Source organism: Mustela putorius, unplaced genomic scaffold (genome assembly GCF_011764305.1).
Source record: "Mustela putorius furo isolate JIRA1106 unplaced genomic scaffold, ASM1176430v1.1 tig00003845_pilon_pilon_pilon, whole genome shotgun sequence".
In the NCBI taxonomy this organism is placed as follows: Eukaryota; Metazoa; Chordata; class Mammalia; order Carnivora; family Mustelidae; genus Mustela; species Mustela putorius.
The window spans coordinates 89,406,212-89,425,493 of record NW_025421998.1 but is presented as its reverse complement, the minus strand read 5'-3'; the positions used below and the strand labels follow the sequence as shown (position 1 = coordinate 89,425,493).

At 48.7% G+C, this 19,282-nt stretch overlaps 1 protein-coding gene and 1 long non-coding RNA gene across 2 annotated transcripts in view; one reads left to right on the top strand and one right to left on the bottom strand.

Moving 5' to 3' along the window:
* The window catches only part of SLC13A4 (solute carrier family 13 member 4), a 39,932-nt gene extending 22,167 nt beyond the window's left edge, over positions 1 to 17,765 (top strand). The window contains exons 8-16 of the mRNA XM_004741700.3: positions 1,742 to 1,926; positions 5,432 to 5,551; positions 6,504 to 6,605; positions 7,896 to 7,997; positions 8,754 to 8,851; positions 9,042 to 9,166; positions 12,546 to 12,707; positions 13,937 to 14,074; positions 16,148 to 17,765. Coding sequence (XP_004741757.1) covers positions 1,742 to 1,926; positions 5,432 to 5,551; positions 6,504 to 6,605; positions 7,896 to 7,997; positions 8,754 to 8,851; positions 9,042 to 9,166; positions 12,546 to 12,707; positions 13,937 to 14,074; positions 16,148 to 16,285 — 1,170 coding nt within the window. The 3' untranslated portion in view covers positions 16,286 to 17,765. The remainder of the gene's footprint in view (positions 1 to 1,741; positions 1,927 to 5,431; positions 5,552 to 6,503; positions 6,606 to 7,895; positions 7,998 to 8,753; positions 8,852 to 9,041; positions 9,167 to 12,545; positions 12,708 to 13,936; positions 14,075 to 16,147) is intronic.
* LOC123387050 lies at positions 12,060 to 12,656 on the bottom strand. Its single transcript, XR_006601419.1, has 2 exons — positions 12,525 to 12,656; positions 12,060 to 12,407 (listed from the first exon to the last, which is right to left on the bottom strand). It is a non-coding gene; the product is annotated as an uncharacterized LOC123387050 (long non-coding RNA).
* Positions 17,766 to 19,282: the final 1,517 nt, after the last annotated feature.

Below are 19,282 nucleotides of genomic sequence, written 5' to 3'. Positions count from 1 at the left end.
CTAATTTAGCAAGTCATGCCACCATCTGAGCCTGTTTGTTTCTTCAACTCTAAAAGCTGGGGGTTGGACTAGGTCAGAGGTGTTCAAATATTTTCTCGAAGGTGCTTCGGGGACAATGCAAATACTCAAATATTTGAGTGTCCTGAGATTGTAAGGAAACTGCTTTTTTGTGCGAATGAGTATCTTCCTGTTACTTGCTATACCACGGAAACAAAATGCGGGAACAAAATAGATCTTGAAGCTGGCCTAAAATTGTAATCCTTGATTTATAATCCTTGATTGCACATTTTTGTGTCCATCCAAATAACCTCAAATACTTCACATCCATCATCAGTATAAGTAAGCGACATCATTTCTGAAACTCTGATTGTGTACCAAGCACAGTTTGCTGAGCGTTTTGTCCCTCTCTGGGCTCAGGGAGGTGGCAGTCTTGAATTCCATTCCTGCAAATGAGGCAAAGAGATGACGTCACGTGCCCAAGGCCTCGGAGCCAGTAGAGAGAGGAGCATCTCCATTCAAATCCAAGTCTCCCTGACCACATGTGTCTGCTTTCAGTAATAAAACAGATGGATGCTGATTAAATGCTACATTATGTCTTATATATCAGAGGTCCATAAAGATTTTCATTAGAAGAAAGGATCATAGAAAACCACTGGCCCAGAGAATCTATGAGGTCTCTTAACAGCACTGATAATGAATGTCTCAGGAAGGCTTCAAGGGTCCAGACTGACTTGGGCCCTCCTATGAGGTGGGGCACTGGTTAAGGGCTTTGAGAAGGGAGGTTTTTCCAGGCTTTCCCAGGATCTCTCCTGCTGACATTTGCCGCAGGCAGCTCCTGGTCTCAGAAAGACTCGGTGGGGGGAGCCCAGGCTTGGGGGTGGGGGTGTGGGGCAGAGGGTTTTTGCTTCTTCTTTTCTTTTCTTCTTTAAATATTTATTTATTTATCTGAGAGAGAGCGGGCTGTGCAGTGGGGAGGGGCAGAGGGAGAAGGAGAAAGAGTCGTAAGCAGGCTCCATGCCGAGCTGGGAGCCTGACATGGGAGTCAGACACTTCACTGACTGAGCCACCCAGGTGCCCACTTGCTCCTGTATCTACACTAGAGGCCAGAGGTCAGCAAGGCCACCATCTGGGCCAAGCAGGGCCGGAGAGGAGCCCCGAAGGCTAGCCTTATATGCAAGGCGACGGGGAAAGTAGGGAGGAAAACCGAGAGGCAAGAAGCAGAGAAGAGTGAGGAGAGAATCACACACTGGATTCCCTCTGCTACCCAAGGCTTCTTTCTCGGTCACCTCCCAGTCCGGACCCTCCCCCCAGCTCCAGGGAGAACCACCGTCTTCCATGTGTCATTCACACCCAAAGCGGAGAGCAACCACTTTTGCTGGAGTCCAAGGGAAAACAGCATGCGGAGACTAAGAACTCAAGTAGTAATAGCTTACCATGCATTCAATGCAGGACGTGTTCTAAGCACTTTACATATGTTACTTCAGTGACTCTTCCCAATGATCTGGTGGAGAAAAGAGAATTTTCTTCTTTTTGCAGAAGCATCTGCCGCTCAGAGGGGCCGCCCAATTTGGCGCACAGTAGAACTAGGATTGGGATTTGTCTTCCTGACACCCAAACATAAAACCTTTCCACGGCACTCTGGTACCCTTGCCTTCATGCTTCATGTGCTGGACAGCCCACGTGGGGTTAGGAAGATTCACTGTGGTTTTTTTTGTTTGTTTTTGTTTTTGTTTTTTAATAGGAAAAGCCACTCGTCCTGCTCCCCGGCTCCAGGAACCAGGAGCTCAACAGAAGGTACAAGTCCCAGCATGACCAGATGATCTGCAAGTGCCTCTCGCTGAGCATATCTTACGCTGCTACCATTGGGGGCCTGACCACCATCATCGGCACGTCCACCAGCCTGATTTTCTTGGAACACTTCAACAAGTAGGTAGCTCGCCTGGCCGACCAAAGATGTACTAACTGCCCACTGTGTGTCAGGAGCAGCACCAGGGGCTGAGGATAGAGCTGGAAAAGGAACTAGAGCTGGAAAAGGAACTAGAGCCATTTCCGTGCTGAGAGAGAAAAGAGACAATGGAGCATGACAGTTCAGGGTGACTGGAGACAAGTGGGGTTCTGCTGGGAGAGACCACGGGGGCCACCCAGTCCACGGAGAGGACACGCCTCCCCAAGGACGCGGCCAGGGAAGCAAGACTGGAAGCACCGTGGGCCACACTGGGTGAAGGGGGGTGTTCCGGACCAAGACAGCAGAGAGTGGGAGGACTCAGAGGCAAGAGAGCAGAACATGTAATGATCCGAGAGACTGGGAGAGGGCAAAGGGAGGCCAGGGAGGTGGACATGCAGATCACAAAGGACTTCTTGAGGCCCACGAAGGACCTTAGATTTCATCTGAAAGGCCATGGGAAGCCTTTGAAGAATTTTAGGCAGGGAGTGAGGTGATAAGATTTATAGTTTTGAAAGCAGGCTCTGGACTAAAATAATGAAGACAAAGCATGCTTCCTTTCAGCAGAAAGACAACTCGGACACCACTGCAGACGCCCCGGAGAGAGCTGGCGGTGGCCTGCTGACCGAAGCAGTGGTGAGGAGGGACGGTCAGATTTGAGAGATAGGCAGAGGTAGGCTTGACCAGAAAGAACCAGAAAGAGGGAGAGGCCAAGTCTGATTGTCAGACTCAAGGCCTCCACAGCTGGGGGAACAGAGTTGCCCTTGATCTAAATGAGCAGAAAAAGTAAGGAAACATTGACAGAGAGGTTGAGACGGCCAGGTGGATACACAGCACTGAATCTTAAGAGAAGTTTCTAGGCTAAAGTCATAGATTTGGAGTCAGTGGCCTTCAGAGCTGTCTTCATGAGCACCCAACCTGTAGAGTCACACCGGACCACCGTGCTGGGAAGGGCTTTATGCCCTGCTTTCGTCATCTGGAAATTCTTTTTTTTTTTTTTTAAGATTTTATTTATTTATTTGACAGAGATCACAAGTAGGCAGAGAGGCAGGCAGAGAGAGGAGGAAGCAGGCTCCCCGTTGAGCAGAGAGCCCGATGCAGGGGTCGATCCCAGGACCCCAGGATCGTGACCTGAGCTGAAGGCAGAGGCTTTAACCCACTGAGCCACCCAGGCTTCTCTCATCTGGAAATTCTTAATCATTTTTGAGCAAGTGGCCCTATATTTGCATTTTGCACCAGGGCCCACAAATTAGATGGTAGTGGGTCCTGCTGGGATGCATATGGAAACTGAATCCAGGGGAGGGAAGGAGTCGATCACTCAGGGAGACTGTATAAAGTAAGAAGAGCAGAGGCCATAAATATCAAACTGAAATATTTAAAGTAGACTATAAATGAGAGAACAATAGGTATCACACGGGGAAGAGGAAAATCCGGTGTCATTCTGCCCAAGGGAAGAAAGTGTTCAAGGAGGAAGGAGTGGACCACACTGTTTACAGTGGCTGAATGACTGAGCAAAAGAAGGACCAAAATGTGTCGATTCGAGCTGGTGATGTGGAGGTGACTGGGACCTAGGCAAGAGCAATTGGTCAAGTGATTGGAAAGTGAAGCCAGATCTCAGGGAGTTGAGTGAGCCGGAGGTGTGTAGACAGAGCGGTCTGTGACAAGCAGGAGGTATGGGATGATGATACAGGGCCAGTCGAGTGGGGCCAAGGAGGGTTTAAGATGGGACACATTGGAATGTTGATGGGGTGTCCAAGTGAGAGGAAAATTAAAGATTGAGAAAGGGGATGGTTGATAGAGTGATGTCACTGAGAACACAAGAAGGCCTCGAGAGCAGAGAGTAGGGAAACGGATCACAGACAAGAGGAGAAACAGACCTTCCATTTTAGCAGGAAAAGGAAGGAAGGAAAGAAGCCAGGAAGGAAGGGAGGGAGGATTGGGGAGGAGGAGGAGGAATGAAAGGTTAAGACCCAAGTCTCCAAGATCTGAGCTTCAGCGTTCCTCACACCTCATCACTCTGTCCAGACTCTGAGTTTCTGCTCTTTAGTTTCTCATTCACTCTGTGGTTGGGCAAATTCATATTCTCTTAGTCTCCTTCCTGGGTTTTGTCGTGGTACATTTAGTCGTAACTGTGGCTTATGTGGACAACAGGGATCCTGTGAAAGGATCTCCACTGGTCTGAATAGCCACCATGCAGGTTTTCTTGGCATTGGTGAACAGACCGCCCCCCACAGTTCATTCTGGCTGTGTTTCAAAAATTTAGAAATTAGCTGTTACTCTTTCTAAAGTGCTATAAATGGGAATAGGCTCACACATGTATCCACAGAAGTCTACTTAATCTATTCTAAAACTCATTCCCTTTCCTGGGTCCAGGAATACGGCCTAGATTTCTGTGTATGGAGAAGAGACGATGCAACAGACTTGATGGCTGTTAGCCCAGTACAGGCCAGAGTGAGTCACTCAATGACTTCTACCCTCTGGTATCCTAAAGCCTTTCTTTCCACCCCCACCCCCCCAAACAGTGACTCACTGGCCGTTAGGGTAGGCTCAAGCTGTTACAATTTCCCAAGAAGCGTGTGGATGGTAAAGGTAAGTCCCTGACAAGGCCACAGGGCAAAAAAGCAGACGTCCCTGCAAGGACAGACGATGAAACCCTCTTTACGTCCTGTGCTTCCAGTGCATTCTCTCGGGGTGGGGGGGGTTCTGCTTTTGGTCTTTCTCTTTTTCCATGCAGCGCCTAGTGTGAAAAGAGGGGCAGAAGAGGGGCAGTTTCCTCCCACCTTAGAGGGGGGAAAAGAGCCCAGGAGGAAAGGAACACAGGCGTTGTCTAGGCTGAAGTCATGGCTCACATATAGCCCATCCAGGCTCCCCAGGAAACAACACCTGGGCAAGGGGCCACAGCTCTTCCTGATAAATGACGAGTCGTCCAGGTCACCTCCCTGAGACCCTGGGACAGCAGTGGACGTTGATGAACAGTTTGGAGATTCTAAGTCATGGTTCTCCTAGGGGCGCCATTCATACCTGGAACTTTCATGATGCTCTAGAGTCCAGACTTGTCCCAAGTCAGTGCCATGCATGCCCCCAACAGCAGCTCAGGGCAGCTCACGTTCCTTCAGGGACTTTATAAACCAAGTATACCAGACGCCCCTTTGCATTCTCTATTGTCCTGAACACCAGATGAGTAAACTTGTAAGAATCTTTACATAATTTAAGAGCAAAACAGCTCCTGCATGGTTTTCCTGAGTGCAATGCACGCGGGCATCAGTGGTGTCAAGTCTGTTTGCTTAGTACCGTTTCTAGCTTACTTCGTAATGCTTGGCGGGGCCCTGTACAGTTCCCAGCTGTCACATACGTGAGTTCTAATGTGTCACCACGTCCTTACCATTAGCTCTGATGTGTGTCTTCTTAGGGAGCCGTTGGCTTATTGCCCCCAGAAACCACATGGGAATCCAGCCTGTTCTCATCACTGACCTGGTTCTTTCCCTCCAGCCAGTACCCAGCTGCGGAGGTGGTCAACTTTGGCACCTGGTTCCTCTTCAGCTTCCCCATCTCCCTCATCATGCTGGTGGTCAGCTGGTTCTGGATGCACTGGCTGTTCCTTGGCTGCAAGTGAGTCCCAGGGCGCTGCCCGCGAGGCCCCGAGGCTCTGCTATCCGTCCACAGTCATGGCAGGAGCCCTGGGGAGCAGCACCTGAGGGGGAGCTGCTGAGTGACGACAGAGGATGCGTGAGGAGAAGACACCGGACTAGACGGTTGGGGGAGGTGTCAGGGCACCCCCTTCTAGACAGTCTAAACGTACATGGCCTCGGCACCTCACTATGAGCTCTGCCATGGAATGTTCTTAATTCCAACTCACTGGTTAAAGGAACCGTCAGACTTATAAAAAGTCTGAATGGGAGGGTGATTAACTTAGTTTCATTTCTCTCAAAACAGAGTAATTTGAACTAACTTCAACAGAAATGTGACTCCAAGTAGAAGTTTCCTGAGGCTTAGTTTTATAGACCTGAGCGATTCACACTTAGTAGTTGCATGAAATATTCATGTACCTCTCAAAATCCTAAGTTAGATACTCCCCTTGCAATGTTACTTCTGACATTAATCTGCCTAGCAAGCTTTCTTCATAACCGTATTTCAATCAGCCTCAAACACATAAAGGGAAGATATATATGACTCCCATTGTTCAGGGAATGTTCTCTGAGCTGCCTTTTTTTTTTTTTTTTTTTTTTTTTTAATAACTCAAAGGCTACTGTCAAACAGTGGTAGCTGTATATTCTGTATCTCCGGTATGTAGAAACTACTGCACATAAACACACTCACCCAAGTCTGTATGACATGATACTTCACATCGATACACCAGAGATGTACCTGAATGGATATACCCGGAAGCCTAGGGGAGGGCTGGTGGGAGGCCATGTAACCTGGCAGATGAAAGTCACAGGAGAGAAGAGGGGACAAGTGACCACAGCAAGCCAGGAGTTCAGCATCTGCTTAATCCTTGATTTCTCCTGGCCTCAGAAACCCGTTTCCTTTATTCTTCTGTTCTTTCTTTCTTCCTTCTCAGTTTTAGAGAGACCTGCTCTCTGAGCAAGAAGAAGAAGACCAAAAGGGAAGAGGTGTCAGAGAAGAGAATCCAAGAGGAATATGAAAAGCTGGGAGCCATTAGGTAAAAATCAGCCATTCGCCCTCTCTCCTTCTCCAGGAGAGAAAACATAGCAGGTGTAGTGAGCACACAAGCAGCCTGGTCCTCCGCGGCCCCTGGAGCTGGGGGATTTTCCACAGCTGTGAATCCAGGCGTTTAGAGATGCTATTGAACGCCCAAGTCTAGTGGGCCAGATTCCAGGTGGCCGCCCTTCCCCTTTGCCATTTCCCAAGTTCAAGGTATAGCCGCGGTGTCAGGGAGGGATGGCGTGCACGGGGTGGCTGGGGAAAGAAGTGTGAGACAGCACAGCCACCCTCTTGGGGCAGGTCCGATTCCCCATAAAGCCAGCACCCCACACTGCTCTGCATGGGCCACGACCATTTGACGCCATCAAATACAGGCCTGAAGACAGAGGGCCCGAAGATTCACCACCCTGTCAGCCATTATCAGCTTCCCTCAGTGACCCCCACAGCCTATTCGGTGCCATTTCTCTCCTTTTAGGGCAACAGGCAGCTACAGCTTTGGGCAAAAGGATCCTGGTATAAGCAGTATTTTTAAATGTTTTAATTTATAAAAGGAATACCCGTTCGTTGTAGAGCATTTAGAAAATACAGGAAAATATAAAGAAAAAACTAAAAATGACTTCTCTTTATTCAGTGTTAACTGTTAACAACTGTTACCATAATGTACTCTTCCTTCCATGCTTTTTTTGTACAAAATTTTATGTATTTTGGCTAGACTGCAGTCCAAACTGAACACGGCTTTATAGCTTGTCTTTTTTCACTTAGCATTAGACTGTCCTTCTATTCCCAGGCCGTGAGCTCTGCAGTGCGGGCCTGATGGCTGGGCCCATCTCACCCGAACCTACAGTTACACCAAAAAGTAGCTGACTCCACGGGGTACCACTGAATGCGTAGATTGCTTCTACTTTCAGTGTTTAATTTTTAAATAGCTAATACACCATCAGATTCCCTCTGAAAGGTGGCAGCTGCTCCAATCCCACCCGCCAAGCACTGCGGGCCTTTTCCAGGGCCTTCTCCCGGAGGCCATACTCTGTGTCGTAGAAATGTGTGCCGCCAGGCCACCTCCTCCCTTCCCGCCTCTGCTGCGCTAGGAGACGTGGGTGACGTGGGTGACGTCACGGTTTCTGGCCTCTTCTCAGCCTTCTTCCGCTTCAGCCACTTGGAGCAGTGGGGCAGCCACTGTTCTGTCTCCAGGACGGGGGTTCTGAACGCAGGCGCGCCCCACGCAAAGTGAAAAAGTGCACAGAAACCTCCCGGGTCCTGGAGCGGCTTTCCCTGTTGTATCTTACAGCTACCCTGAAATGGTAACTGGATTTTTCTTCATCCTGATGACCGTGCTGTGGTTTACCCGCGAGCCTGGCTTTGTTCCTGGCTGGGATTCTTTCTTTGAAAAGTAAGTGGTACTGTCCCCTCCTTAAGAATCACCCCGACTGGACCCTTCAGGTGGCTCCCACCAGCGTCCCTCCTGCACTCGCAGGGGCAGCGGTGAGCCCAGGAAGCACTCTGTCCCCCTGAAAGTGCCCCCTTCTCAGGGAAGCCAGCGTGGAGTCAGGAAGAAAACACAGTGTGCTGCGTCTGAGTACGGGGTTGGCATCTGGTGCTGCCAGATGCCAAGGACCAGCCATGTGACCTTGTCTTGTTACTTAAGCTCTGGAAACCTCAGTCGTCTTGCAGGTGGCTCTGACGCTTAAAGACCAAATGCCCCTGGAAGAGATGGAGGGAGTGGCCAACGCCTTGGCCCCCGGGCCACCCCTGCAGGACCCCGGAAGGCCGGCCCACAGATCTCTCCGCTTGGCTTCTCAGCTGAGCAAAGACACACACAGAGATGCAACCCTTGCAGGAAAGAGAACTCATCCTTTTCGAGTTTCCTTGACCGAAATAACTCCCGCTCTCTCCTTCGAACAGGCGCATACAGCCACACCAGACGTCTACCCTAGCCAGGCCCAGCCTCCAGACTCTAAGCCTTGCCCGCTGAACCCACTGCTGGCTAGCATGGCAGCAGCTGCTGCAAGGCAGGCTGACCAGCCCCTACACTGGGTTCTAAAAAGAGGCACTGTGTCCAGACAGTCCTGAAACACTGTGCTCCCCAACCCCCCCCCCCACCCCCGTCCTGACCCTACGCCTCCAGCCCTGCTCTTCTCTTTGCTAGGAAGGGCTACCGCACCGACGCCACCGTCTCTGTTTTCCTCGGCTTCCTGCTCTTCCTGATCCCAGCAAAGAAGCCCTGCTTTGGAAAGAAGACTGACGGTGAGAGAAGTTCAAGGGAAGAGGTCAGGGCTGGCTTTGGTCAATCAGACCCAAGTTAGAATTTTCAGAAGAGCCTTACCAAGGCCATTCTGAGTCCCCCCACGAGTCATTGGTTCATTAGTTAGGCTCTATCTCCACAAAGCCCACCCATGAGGATTCATCGGGCTCTTCCCGTCTACCTGTGGTCCAGGAAAGAACGAAGAGCCCTCACTGGGGACAGAGCCCATCATCACCTGGAAGGACTTCCAGAAGACCATGCCCTGGGAGATTGTCATTCTGGTGGGAGGAGGCTACGCTCTGGCTTCTGGCAGCAAGGTAACTCTTGAATTCTGCTCTTGGACCAAAGATTTTTTTAAGCCACTTTACCTAATGAGTCATTTTTATTCCGGGAGGAAGATTCAGAGGCGCTGAGGGAGAGGTGAAGGTTGACCCCAGGGAACAGTGGAGCCAGATGTGGATCCTCCGTCCTGCTCTGAGCTTCTAAGCTCGTGCTGAGAACAGACGTACAGATCAGCTGTGCTAGGGAGTCCCTCCCGCCTCACTCACGGGCCCACAGGGCCACAGGCAAAAGATTTATCGGCTTGTATAGTCATCTCCTGGGCATTTGACAGTGGTGGTAAGACATGTGTCTCTAAGGGTCCAGGACACCCCACATGGACACACAGCAAACTGCCCCTCAGTCAGTCCATCTGCTTACGTTCAGCCCCGTTGGAGAATGTGTGCTAAAGCTGATGTACCTGCTGTGCACGTGCCCTGATTTCCTGATGGGGAGGAGCCGGGATGCAATCTTATAAAGGGGGCCGGTGGGAAATAGTTGGGTTTCCTCAAGTGTTAGCCCTTCCTGAAATAGGAAATGATCCTCCAAATCAATCAGGTTCACAGTTTCTCCCTCGGCTTTCGCTGTTCATTAATGTGGCTCACTCTTTGCTTACTCGTTGAGGGCCACGCCTATCTGCATCACTAATAGTAAGATCACAGAACTTTCCACTAGGAAGGAACCTTGGACACCGAGTCCGGTCTCCTACCCGGTGAGAGAGTTCCCTGCGTGACACCCCTGGGCTTGGACAGCACCAGTGACAGGGCACTCCCTGGGCAGGGAATGAAGAATTGTTCTGTTCTTTTCGCTCAGATCTTCTGTGTGCCTTCCACTGTTGGCTCTGGCTCTGTCCTCTGAAACCCCAGCCTAGGTAATAATTATCAAAGTCATAAAAAGTTACTAGATCCCCTTAGATCATCTTTTTTCCCCCCAAGAAACTAAAACTCCCTAGTTCCTTCAACCATTCTTCAAGAAGTAGTGACGCCTTACCATGCTGGTCTCTCCTCAGGACTCAATACAGTTTGCCCTTGGCCTTATTTAAACGTGGTCCAGAGGTAGTCAGTCTGCTGCAGAGTAAAGGAGTCCTATTACCCAAGCCGTATTACCTCTCACCTCTGATGCAAGCACCAATCTGTATTTTTATGGAAGCTTTTATAAGGCATCACTGGCACTCAGATCAACATTTATATTGAACTTGCAGCCAACTAAAACCCTCATTCTTTTAACTGTTAGCCACTATTAAATGTCCCATCTTGCAGCCAATCCTGTTTATGTTATTTCTAATTCCAAGTTCAAAATATCATACTTACCTTTACTGAATTTCAGTTGTCAGTTTTGGCCCGAGTCCAGCCTGGGAAAATTTTTTTTAACCAAAATTTTTATGTATTACAGATAGCATACTTGGTATTTCTATAAAATCTACTGACTCTACTCATTTTAGTAATAGAATGCAAGTATGCTATAGGTGATTCCTACCAAGTTTGAAATAATTTCAGTCTTGATATGAGGAAAATCTCATGTAAAATGTTTTTGTATCAAGGTTTAAAAAAAATAAGACTTCCTTTGTTGTGCTTTTTTCTAACTTGGCAATCTAATTTATCAATTTATTTCAAATTACAGTATAAAATAGCTTCTGGAAAAAATTGCTATTAAATTTTTTCCACTTTACTTCTGAATACTATCTGGGTAATGTGCTCAGTGGAACTCCATTTCTTTATAAGTGCTGTTTCCACTCAGCTAACTGCTCTTCCTCCCCTTTGTCCCCTGGGTAAGGTTTAATGTGCTCTAAGAGGTAACAGTCACAGAGTTCCTGTCAGCCTCAAGGCTCTGTACCAACCATGAATTGCTGTAGTCCTCACACGTTGGATTTGCAGCTCACGGGCAGTAGAACAAAAAGAGAAAAGTGCTCTAAGGGGGTGCCTGGGTGGCTCAGTCAGTTGGGCATCTGCCTTTGGCTCCAGTCATGATCCCAAGGTCCTGGGAATGAGTCCCACATCATCAAGCTTTCTGCTCAGTGCGGAGTCAGCTTCTCCCTCTCCCTCCTGCTCCCCCTGTTTGTGTTCTAACAAATAAACAAATGCAATCTTTAAAAAAAAAAAGAAGAAGAAGAAGAAGAAGAAAGAAAGTGCTCCCAGGTAAAATGGCCACAGCAGAGAGAATTCTGAAGGCTTCTGGGCACCAGCTGTCTACTACGGGCTTGCCTTATGGTGGCCAGGGTGCTGTCAACATCAAATAGTCTTTGGTGAATTCGGAAAAGGGGAGAAAAAGCAGTCTGCTGGCAATGTGGTGAGGCTGTCCTTAACAGTAAAATATGAGTAGGACTTAAGGCTTGAGGAATCATAAAATGTCCCTCCTTGCTTTGGGCCCTACTCTCCATGTCTTTAGTGGATTTGCAGGCTCTAGGGTCAGCAGAAACAGAGCACATCACCCTCAGAAGGGAGAGAAGGCAGGGAGGGCAGGAGAATGCACACAGCAACCTGTGTTTAGTACAAAATGTCAGCGGTGTCCTTTATTTTCTAAGGGAGGGAAGGAATCTTCACCACTGGCAAAGGAACAGCCTCCAACCAAAGTTAGTCCAAGTGGGAAATAACTCATTTATTGGAGTAGATCTATATAAATTTTGCTAATGGAAAAGGTTCAAGAGCGGCAACATGCCTTCTTATCTTGTGTTGTGAAAAAGCACTGGTGGATTGCAGATCCCGTCGTCAGCCGTGCTGAGACTGAACCTGACACAGGACGGACCACCATGACTAGCTTTGTAGGCCAGCCAGGTGGCACTCTCCCACTGAGAGCGGATAGACTGGGAATCCGTGTATGCAAAGCTTCTGGTGTTCAGCCCTGCCCACTGACTCCCCACAAACCACAGGAAAGGTTACTGTCCAAGGATGTTGATAATTTCTCCCCTTTTACTAGTGATAAGAGAGCTAGATTTCAAAAGCAGAATTAAGGATTATACTGCGGAGTCTGTGTCAGAATCACCGTTGACTGGATGCACAGAGTGAGAATGTCAGAGGCTGGAAAGAGTGAGGAGATTGAAGCTGAGAGGCCTGTGGCCCCGAAGATCTCCAGCCCCTGCATAATCCTGACAAGAATCATAGCCAATAGGATGGGCAGCTCTCCATGCGCTGTGATGATTGTCCAGAAAACCCCGAGACTGAATGTTACACGATCATAAGGAATTTTCTAGGCTGTAAAAACCACCTCATCATCAGGTCAGGAATGCCTCTGGATCCAGTGTGCCTGAAAGTAGGAAGGCAGATTAGATGACTCCTAGTGCTTCCTTCCAGCCCCCCAACATCCCTGACATTCTGGAGTCTAAGAATTCCAGGGGGAATGTGCTCTTCCTCCTCTCCTTACTGTATCACCATCTCCCTGCAGAGCTCTGGCCTCTCCACGTGGATTGGGCACCAGATGTTGTCTCTGAGTGGCCTCCCACCGTGGGCTGTCACCCTGTTGGCATGCATCCTGGTGTCCATTGTCACAGAGTTCGTGAGCAACCCAGCCACCATCACCATCTTCCTGCCCATCCTGTGCAGCCTGGTGAGTAGGGCAGGGCTCCCAGATGTCAGGACGAGCTTCCTCGGGCCCAGCGAACAGCTTCCCAGCTCTACTCTCTCCTCCGGTCATTGCCACAGACTTCACTGATGGGTGCTCCAGCCACAATTTGGAAATGAAGCATTTCAAATTAGATAGACAGATAGACAGACAGACAGACAGAGAGACAGACATAAATTGTAGCAAATGTCCTAGAAACCCTTTTCCGAAAGAGTAGGATTAGTTTAGAGGCAGTCTTGAATGGAAACAAGAATGCACAGAATATCCGTAAAACCCTAGGATTCCAGTTCCTCACAATCATCATTTCTTTCTCTCCTAAGACCTAAGAGTAGGGCCAGAGGGAGGAGTAACTACAGAAAATGGGGCCAAAATGCTCCCACAAGTACACTCAGCTGTAAAGACCAAAACCACAGCTCCATCACTGCCTTCCCCGTTTCTCTGTCCGGGAGGGTCTGAGAATTGAGGCAACGCCAGCCTTACCGCATGGTCTCAGAACAATCTGTTATTCATGAGTGAGGGGAGGGGCGCATCTCCCAGATCTCAGCCTGGCTAAGCAGCCCCCCGAGTAATGCACCAGACACAGGGCTGCCTCTGTCCCACCAGTGAGGTGGACTCAGCAAATGAAGGCTCCTCCCCACCCCCAACAAAATGAAACCCTTCCACTCTCTTTAACCCCAAACTACCCCAGCCCCTGTCTTTGCTGTCTGCTCGGATGTCTCCTTCCAACTGCGCTGCCCTCTCATCTGTGTGAGCGCGGGAGTGCACGCAGTGAAAACAGCGACACGGAGGGCGAGACCACAGGTTTCAAACCCCATCCAAAGCAAGCATCACCTAGAAAACACCTTAGTTCTACACTCCAAGGATGAGGGACCCCCACCTCAACCAAAGCAGCTTATTCATGGGATTTGAGTTTGAAGAATGACTCTCTTGGCAAAAGGATAAAATTAGTCCAGCACCAAGAAATGAAACATCCCTTCTAGGAAGGAACTCAGAGCCCATGTTTCCACGGGAAGTGACTGAGCAGCTTAAGCCCACTTCGGCTGCCCAGCACTGTATGCCCTCGACGGTAGTGATTTCACGGCCCCCAACACACAGTATCCAGCCACGGTTAGCCACCACCAAGCCAGCATTTAAAGCATGTTTGTGATGTTAAGCCCAAGAAATGCAAGCTGCATCTCAACACTGATGTTTCTGTGAATTCTCTCTTCTCCTAGTCTGAAACGCTGCACATTAATCCACTCTACACTCTGATCCCAGTCACCATGTGCATCTCCTTTGCAGTGATGCTGCCTGTGGGCAATCCCCCCAATGCCATCGTCTTCAGCTATGGGCACTGCCAGATCAAAGATATGGTAAGTCCTGGGCACCCTCCTGCTGCGGGGAGGACAGGGACGAGCCAGTGGCTCCACGGCCTCCTGAAGCTTATCATTTTGGAGCAGTGTCTGTGGTCGGTCAACACTGTCTAGTGTGGTCAGAAGAACGGTGCTGGCAAAAAGGCCTTCTGCCGGTCCACAAGCACCGAGGACAGCGGGAGTGTGCTCTCCCACCCTTACCCGGGATATACAGAGACAGCTGGAACAGACGCGAGATGCGGCCCAGGGGAGGCTCAAGGCTCTGCCTCGGTTTCCTCACGGGGCCAGTGGGGACATTCATTGCAAAAGCTGCTGGTTTACTCACAGAAGCGAAGTAGGAGAAACCATAGGAACCTAAGATGAAAGGTGTGAGGGGACAGGGCGCTCCCACCGAACTCTCCCCAACGCCAGCCCCTGAAGCAACAATGGCAAAATGGGGCGCCCACACTTCATTTCCTAGTTCTCAGCTGGCCCCCCCCAAGATGGCGCTGAGGAGACATCTGGTCAGCGTTGGGCCTGTTTACCCTCCACCCCTCAACCTATACTCACTGCTGGGCTCCTGGATATCCAGGCCACTGGGGGATGGAGGAAAGGGGAAAGCAACTCCTAGTTACTGGGGCTGGGCTGTCTGAAATAGGGCTCAGTCTGCCTTGCCGAGGGTCTCACACACTTTTGTTCACTAAAGTCCAAACTTGTTCCCAGCAGCCCTGTAAAAAGCAAACGGAGGAAAGGGAGAGCTTCAGGCTAGTGGCAGATGCTCAGATCCTTTCTACCAATCAAACCGCTCATGGAAGTCATCTGTGACACTTCAGGGAAGGGAGGTCACAGCCACGACCCCCCCGCCCCATCTCTTAGTGCACAACAGTGTCTGCTCAGGAGAGTTGGGACCAAGCTCAGTCCTAACTCTCCCGTTCTACCACTTCCTCTTCTGGGTACCCCACCATTCACTGCTACCCCCCAGTACCCCCCGCCATCTTTTCTGGAATCAAGCAATCAGAGACAGCGCCTTTCAAAGGCACCAGATGACAAGAAGTAGGCCAGTCGTTTGTTCTGTTTCCAGCCCGGGCACTGACCTGAGGCCTCCATTTCCTCATCTGCGAAAGATGGAGGTTATATGCTCTGTGGGGTTCCTTTCAGGTCTGGAGGACTTTAATTGAGCCCCTTTAGAACCTGCCTTCTCTGGCTACAGACCTGGGCAGTTTTCCACACCCAAAGACCAGGGGAAAAATGATTTATAAGTCTGGGGCTCTGGCCAGAAAATGGAGAAGCAATACATCTAGTCACCTGCTTGGAACAATTTCCTAGCATTCATTTTCCCTCACAGCTTTCCCAACTCTGTGCCAGCCAGCAGACCCGTGGTGGCTACAGCAGTGTGTTTGGGTCCTCCCTGACAGGCTGCCAGCTATGCTTACTGTCCATTTTTCCATCTGGCCCTGGCTCTGCCATCCATTAGCCCTCACACCTCCCTCAGCCTGTATCAGTTCCATGGCAGAAATGGGAGGGTTCAGGGTCATGGAGGTGACATTCCCTCAGCAGAAAGAAGCAAAGCTAACATGTCTGTGTCACCCTCCCATGGAAGGGCTGAGCACAGGCAGCTGACCTAGTTCTCCAGGTGAACCCAAGATACACCACCTTTCATAAGCTGTTCCTTTTGGAAGGAAAAAACAGTTAACAGTAGCAGAGGCTTCGGAAAATCAGGCCTCTCCTACAGGTCCCCGTATGTGTCAGCACATTAAAGGCTTCAAGAAGTTCCCGCCTTAAAGTAGTTCCCGATCATGTAGCTACAGGATCCTTGCGTAGCGTTAACTCCTAACATTCTAAGACCTGGTGTTCCTAGAACACGCCTTCCAGGCTTCCACTTGGGAGTGAGAACCCAAGCGGAGATGGTCCTGAGGGCTTCTCCCACCCTTCCACAGTCCCAAGCCACTCCTGGAGGCAGCACTACAGATCCCTGGCAGTGACTGGGCACAGATCAGGGCCAAGGCTTGGGTGGGGGGCACTGCTAAGGAGCACTGGGGGGTCTGGGCTACTGCCTTGCTCAGTGACTACAGTGGGCTGGTTTGTGTCCTACAGGTGAAAGCTGGCCTGGGGGTCAATGTCATTGGCCTGGTGATCGTCATGGTGGCCATCAACACATGGGGAGTCAGCCTCTTCCACTTGGACACTTTTCCTGCCTGGGCGAAGGTCAGTAACATCACTGATCAGGCCTAACCCAGGTGGGCAAACGGTCCAACTGAAGGAGCTGCCAGCACCTACCAGAATCTGACCAAGAGGCCAAGAAAGCCACCAGGAGCACACAAACGACACCAGAGGATTCTGCCATCTGCCACCTCAAGTGAAGTGCAGCAAGCCTCTGACAACCGAAAACACATGCCTGGATGTTAGTGCCTTCTGCTCTGCTCTCCTTCCTTAGCACCCTAGTTCAGGAAAACCTGTGGTCTTGCTCACTTCCTGTATCTTGAGCTCTCCAATTCCTTCTAAAGACCAGAAGAGAAGAAAACCTTAGTTACCCCTCAGAGGCTAAGCCTCACAAACTAGCCTCACTAGGTTTATTCTTAATATCTTAATCCCTTTTTAGGAATTGAGGGGAAATCCAAATCATCCTCCCTATGCACTAATAATGAAACCAGTTACATCTCCTCTTTTGGAGGACAATCTCCCCTCAGAATTTTCCCTTCAGTGTTTCTATCCTAAGCTCTCACCACAAAAAGGCAATCTTGGTAAGTCCTCTTTGTGGCATTCAGTACTCTTTTAACATTACTTAAGCATCTCCCTTCGATGGCTTCTCTCTACCTTTGGCACCAAATTCCCATAAAGAAATAGTGTCCTCCTTTAGAAAGGGGTGAGCAGGGTTCTCTTGGTCAAAGGGGAAGAAGGCACACTGATATTAGTACAGGTATCCCCCACTTTTCAAAAGTTCCAGTTGTACCACTTCACTTTCACAAAAGACTTACATTAGTACCTGTTTTCACTAACTGGAAGAAATCTGAAGAGAATTTTTGGGTTTATGAGAAATGTCCAAGTAGCGTTCAGCACTGGTTTTGCAGTGAGCCCTCAGAGGAGCAGTGCACAACCTGAGCGGCTGGAGTGGGGCCACTGTGCTCCCTCCTGGGAACCTACACCCAGCATCTCAGCATTCAGCTGCCAAAGCTGTGAATATCTGTGCTTTATTTTGTGCACCCACTAGAAAGTGTCCAAAGGTATTAGAGGAACCTAAGAGATGTTTTTTTTTTTGGGTCTGTGAATGCTCAAATATTTTTCTACATAAATGAATGGTAACTGCTTCTTTGATCAATGTCATTTCAGCTTACAAAAGGTTTCATAGGAATGCTCTACTTCTGGATAGCAGGGGATACTTGTCTCTCTCATCACTTACCACTAATCCTCAATACCACTGCATTGGGTCAGTTGGGAGGGAGTAAAAACTCACAGCTGTCTTACTAATGAGGCCAAAACTATCATTAAGACCACAGTACTATTATTGACTGACTAGCTTTCTTCTGGATATAAGGAGTTTGTTCCTGAGAAGACAAGTACAGAAAGTTCCAAACCCATCTGTCACTTTCTACAAGTCAATGAGCCCCTTGAGGAGAGAGAAGATGTCTTATGTTCCTTAAAGTCTCCAGCAACTTATACAATATAGTGAACTAACTACTCAATAAATGCTGCCCATGAGAAATCACTCTGGAAATCAAGACCTCCTGCTTCTTCCTAAAAACCATGCCATTTTCTCCATTATAAATGTCCTTGCTATACGACTGGATACAGCTCCCAACACCCCCTGGCTTGTAGGCAATACATATTTCCGATTTCTACCACCAGTTCCTTGCTATATCAGTCTTTTTGGAAAAGGAATAACCCCACCGTTACTCCATTCTTTTAACTGATTTTAAGTTACTATTGATAGCAGTTTTCCCATACAGTAACTTATCAATAAAGTCACCTCCTTAGTTTATCAAGTTATCTATGAATTCTAAAATTTTCGTGCCAGCCAACACTCACATGCTCTCACCACAGCACAACTGGCCAGATGTAACCAAGAATATTACTGCTTCACCCCACTGGATGAAGCCACATTATCTGACTCCTTAAAAAGACCTACTGAGCCCAAATAAAATACTGGTGTTATGTACACTATAGCTGCTTTGATAAAGTCAGCATCTCTACAGCAGGCATTTTGCTATAAAATGTTCAGAGAGTTAGGGTGTTCTCGTATTGTTACGGCTGCCAAATTTTCAACTGTCTGATCCACTGCAGAACTTAGACACCAAGCCTCTAGTGACATTAAGACAAAGGTACAAATAATAAGATTCTGGGAGAATAAATTTTAAAAAAGAGAAAGAAGAGGTGACTTAGAACTCCTGGCCACTGTTCAGCATTTGAAAACCTCACTCAGTCCTACAGTGAAAGGAGCATAACTTCCCTGGGCGGTTGTGGCCACATTCTCCAAGGAGCTAGTGCCCTTGGTTTAGAAATGGCATTTATTTCAGTCGGCTCTACTGAATATTCTCAAGAGCAACATTCGTCCTGCCCAAAGCCAGAGCGCAGGGTAGCCAAGCCTGTTCCGTCCCGTGACAGGAGACGTCAGAGATGACTAACAACTCCTTGTCATCTAAAACCACTCCACTGGTGGACAAAAACTAAGCGTTCTCTTTAGTATTAGTAGACTTATGTCTCTTGCAAATATATTCTAATTTGATTTTTGTCTTCTAATATCACACTATGAGTGGAAAGCAGTAATGATCATCTTATACCAGCTCAATTTTATAGATGACTGAGAAACAAAGACATTAAGTATAGTTGCACCTTACTGTCAAGTCAATTATATATCAAACTTATTGCCTTTGAAAATTGCCTTTGAAATTCCTGTAAAGTCACCCATGAAGTACATGGTACAATCTTTTATAATGGGATTTACATGGCAAAGACTCATGAACCATCTTTTAGTTAATAAAAGCTAGCTAGTTTTCCCTCAGCAATCTCAGAATCAATCTGTTTTTTTGTTTTGTTTTGTTTTTGTTTTTCCAGTTGAATACCAAATAACATCACTGGCCTCACACTAAGGGACCATGTTTGAAAAAGTACATCTAGAGGTGCTTGGGTGGCTCAGTTAGTTAAGCATCTACCTTTGGCTCACGTCATGATCCCAGGATCCTGGGATCGAGCCCCAGGTCAGACTCCCTACAGCAACGAGTCTGCCTCTTCCCT